This window comes from Aquarana catesbeiana, linkage group LG06 (genome assembly GCF_042186555.1).
Source record: "Aquarana catesbeiana isolate 2022-GZ linkage group LG06, ASM4218655v1, whole genome shotgun sequence".
Lineage (NCBI taxonomy): Eukaryota > Metazoa > Chordata > Amphibia > Anura > Ranidae > Aquarana > Aquarana catesbeiana.
Genome location: NC_133329.1, coordinates 61,609,951 through 61,613,779, shown reverse-complemented (window position 1 = coordinate 61,613,779; position 3,829 = coordinate 61,609,951). Strand labels below are relative to the sequence as shown.

The window sequence follows — 3,829 nt, the reverse complement described above, 5'->3', positions numbered from 1 at the left end:
AAAATGACATGCCAAATGTGGCATGTCAGGGGCCGAGGAGTGCTTAAAGCGGAAGTTCCACTTTTGGGTTGAACTCCACTTTAAGGGGTTCAAAAGTATGTTTGGGGAATGTTAACAGGCAGTAAGGCTGGCCATACACTATTCAATTTTCCTGGTAAACTTTCCTTTAGATTTACCAAAACCATATAATAGGAGGTCAAACCTAAACACTTTAAATTTGGATGCAATCAGGTAGGCCCTTGTACTACATAGTTGAAGGTAAATCTAAAGAAAATTGAACAGGAAAATTGCATGGTGTATGGCCAGCTTAACAAAGGCAAAGACAAAAAGCAAAAACTACAGGGGGTAACCCTGTCTTGTGCCATTACTAATGGCAAACAGTTTGGAATCAAAACCGTTTACTCCTAACTGTTGCGATTGGAAATAATTACAGTGCCCTGATCCAGGATAAAAAGGTGGCAGGCATCCCCATAGTCTATATTTCTTATCATAGCCCCAAAAAGAATCATGAACAACATTTTTCCTCTACACAATTAAAGATTAAGAGGGAGTCCTAGACAAGTGTTTTTTCTCTATAAATGTATTTTTAGGTGTTGTGTTTTATTTGGAGTTCTCCTTTAGAAGCCTCAATAACACACAATAAGCAAAAATGTCTTACTTCCTGTCCCCTGTAGGGTTAACTTGTGAAGCCTCTGAACTGTTTATAAAAGCAAATTTTTAGTTTGGTTTCTTCTTCCTTGTTCTCAGAATGGCGTCTGCTGCTCTAGAAGACGAGCTGAGCTGCTCCATCTGCCTGAACCTTTATACGGAGCCGGTGTCACTGAGATGTGGACACATCTTCTGCCGGGATTGTATTGTGACTGCTCTGGATACACAGGAGGGGTCTGGAGTTTATTCCTGTCCGGAGTGCAGAGAGGAGTATGTAGAACGTCCTACTCTGGAGAAGAACAGGAAGTTGTGTAACATTGTGGAGAACTTCAGATCTACACAACAAAAGGAGGAGAAAAGTGAGATCCTCTGTACGTATTGTGTGGATTCTCCAGCGGGAGCTGTAAAGACTTGTCTGCAGTGTGAGACTTCTATGTGTGATAAACACCTGACAGCCCACAACAAGACAGTGGACCATGTGTTGGTGGAACCCACCTCATCCTTCAGTAGTAAAAAATGTTCCATTCACAAGGAGCTTCTGAAGTATTACTGCTCTGAGGACGCCATCTGTCTATGTGTGTCCTGCTGTCTGGTGGGGAAACATAAAGGACATGAAGTAGAACTTCTAGAAGAGGCTTTAGAGAAGAAGAAGGAGAAACTAAGAAATGTTCTAGAAAAACTGACCACATCGAAAGAGACCACTGAGAAGAAAATTCAGAATCTACAGGACCAGAAGAGAAAAGCACAAGAAAAAGCAGATGACGAGAAGAAGAGAGTCACTGCCTTGTTTGAGGATATCAGAAGACAGCTGGAGGTCCAGGAACAGAGAGTCCTGAGTGAGATCTCCAGACAGGTAGAGGAGGTCTCATTATTAGTCACTGATATTATTGAACAGTTGGAGATACAGAAGGATGAGCTGTCTAGAAAAATCGTACACATTGAAAAGTTGTGTAACGTGACCGACCCAATAATTGTCTTTCAAGATCAGGAATTGAATGAAGGGGACCAGAATGTTGAAGAATCTTCTATTCATGATTGGGATGATTTTATGATCTCTCTTGTGTTGCACAGATCTATAACTGATCTTAATACTAATATGCAATTAAAAACCAACTTCAATATACAGAATGCAACAGATCTGCTATTGGATGTAAAAACAGCCAATACATTTGTGGCTTTATCTGATGACTTGAAAACAGCATCCAGCTCTGAAACAGAAAAAATTAGACCAGATTTACCACAGAGATTTACATTCTACAATCAGGTGATGAGTATGGAGAGTTTTTCCCATGGGAGACATTACTGGGAAGTAGAGGTTGGTGACTGTGGGGAATGGGATGTGGGTGTTTGCTATCCCAGTATAGAGAGAGATGGAGAGGAGTCTGGTATTGGGAAAAATAACAAGTCCTGGAGTCTCTGCACAACTGAAAATGAATGTTCATCTCTACATAACTCTCAATACCAGAAAATAAACCTGGAGTTTCCTGTGCAGAGATTGGGAATATATTTGGGTTATGAAGGTGGCCGTCTGTCCTTCTACCAGCTGAGTGACCCCATCAGACACCTCCACACCTTCACCACCACCTTCACCGAACCCCTCCATGCTGCCTTCTATCTGGATTATGGAGCCTGGGTAAAGATCGTAGCTCCGGTGTTTTCTATAGAACCATAATTTACAGCATATTTATTTATGTTATTTTTTTTATTTATTTTTTTTTTTTACAATTTTGTCATCAATACAAATAATAAAGAGGGTAAAAGCATTTTGGAAACCTAATCTGGGACAGTTAAAAGATCACTAAATTAAGAACAAAAACCAACATTACTCAAAAGATTCTGACAACATTCAGAATGATACGTGTTCATATCCCCTTCTAATAACTCTTATCATATTTCTACATTTTTTGTGATCAGATAGGGGGACACCTTTTAGGACAAAGTATGTAGGAAAAGGACACACTCCCTATACAAAGGTCATGGAAAATGAATACGCCAAATATAATTTGGTTAAACCTACTAAAGCCTGGTACACAGTAGAAGTTTTTTTTCTTTTTTTTAGATCACCCCAGCCTACTGAACGAAAAAAAACCTGAAGAGCTAAAGAGGAGATCCTGTACTAACAATCTGATGTTAGTACAGCGATCTCTCCGCTATTGTGTTCTGAAAGGGGGAAGACCCCCCCACCAGAACACACCAGTCAACGCTCACAGCCATCTTTTTTTGGTCATGCCCCTTCGAGAGAAGTCGTACACATCGGGCCGAATGTCGGCCGGATGCCATTGAATGAGCCGATCCCGCCCGATAATTCAGCCTGTGTGTACAGGGCTTAACTAAAGCTGGCCTTACACCTGTAGAATTTTGTCCAAACATTCAGATGAGAAAGTATATATCTCATTTGATCGTGTCTTCATGATTTTTCATTTGCGTACCATGTTAATATCTTAATTTTTCATAGACTGAGCATTCTACTTCTGGATTAACCTTGACAAGTGCAGGCACATAAGACTAGTTATAATTTTTCTCTGTCAGGGTTGAATTCAACCGCTATTAGATTGGCGTTGGGTTGTCCTGTAACTATTTGATTGGTTGATGTATGATCTGAATACTTTTTTGTTTGGATTGGAGTAGGGAAGGAGTAGAACCTCTGCTGTCTGTGTCCCCTCTGGAGAGATTCACCTTTTCTATTGTTCTGGGGACCATTGTAACTGGGACAGAAAGTGATGGGAAATCCAACATTTTTTTTTTTTATACCAGAACAAAAATAGATGGAAATCTTCCAATAGGGACACCTCTAACAGTGACCCCAATCTAAGCGTGCATTTCCCCTTAATGTTGGAGAGATTTATTCTTGTGACAGGAAATAACGGGACACAGACCGAAAAAGAAAATCCGCAGAGAAAGCGAGAGAGGCAATTTTTTTAAAGTTGAAGTTTAATGTGATTTTATTTTGGTTCCTCCTTTTCCCCCTCTCATCAGCACGTTGAATAACATTTCAAATAAAACTTTCCGTTTTCATAATATCACTGGGTCTCTGTGTTTCTTTATGCAATTCAGGCAGACCATGGCTGCTGGGAGGGGTCGTACATAGAAAACATCCCAGCACCCACCCTCAGTACTCCTCTCAAGAACCCTCAGCCCTGATACAAGCAGTGGGCTGGCTCTTGGGAGGAGTTATGCAAAT

The 3,829-nt window shown here is 40.6% G+C and overlaps 1 protein-coding gene across 1 annotated transcript; it reads left to right on the top strand.

Annotated features, from left to right (window-relative positions):
- The first annotated feature begins 731 nt into the window (after positions 1 to 731).
- Positions 732 to 3,626, top strand: LOC141148541 (E3 ubiquitin-protein ligase TRIM39-like). Its single transcript, XM_073636087.1, has one exon. The coding sequence runs from the start codon at positions 749 to 751 to the stop codon at positions 2,318 to 2,320; it is 1,572 nt and encodes a 523-aa protein (XP_073492188.1). The 5' UTR covers positions 732 to 748; the 3' UTR covers positions 2,321 to 3,626.
- Positions 3,627 to 3,829: the final 203 nt, after the last annotated feature.

Bases quoted from the DNA above. Each gene is read 5' to 3' on its own strand.
- LOC141148541 (XM_073636087.1), top strand. From the start codon at position 749: ATGGCGTCTGCTGCTCTAGAAGACGAGCTGAGCTGCTCCATCTGCCTG.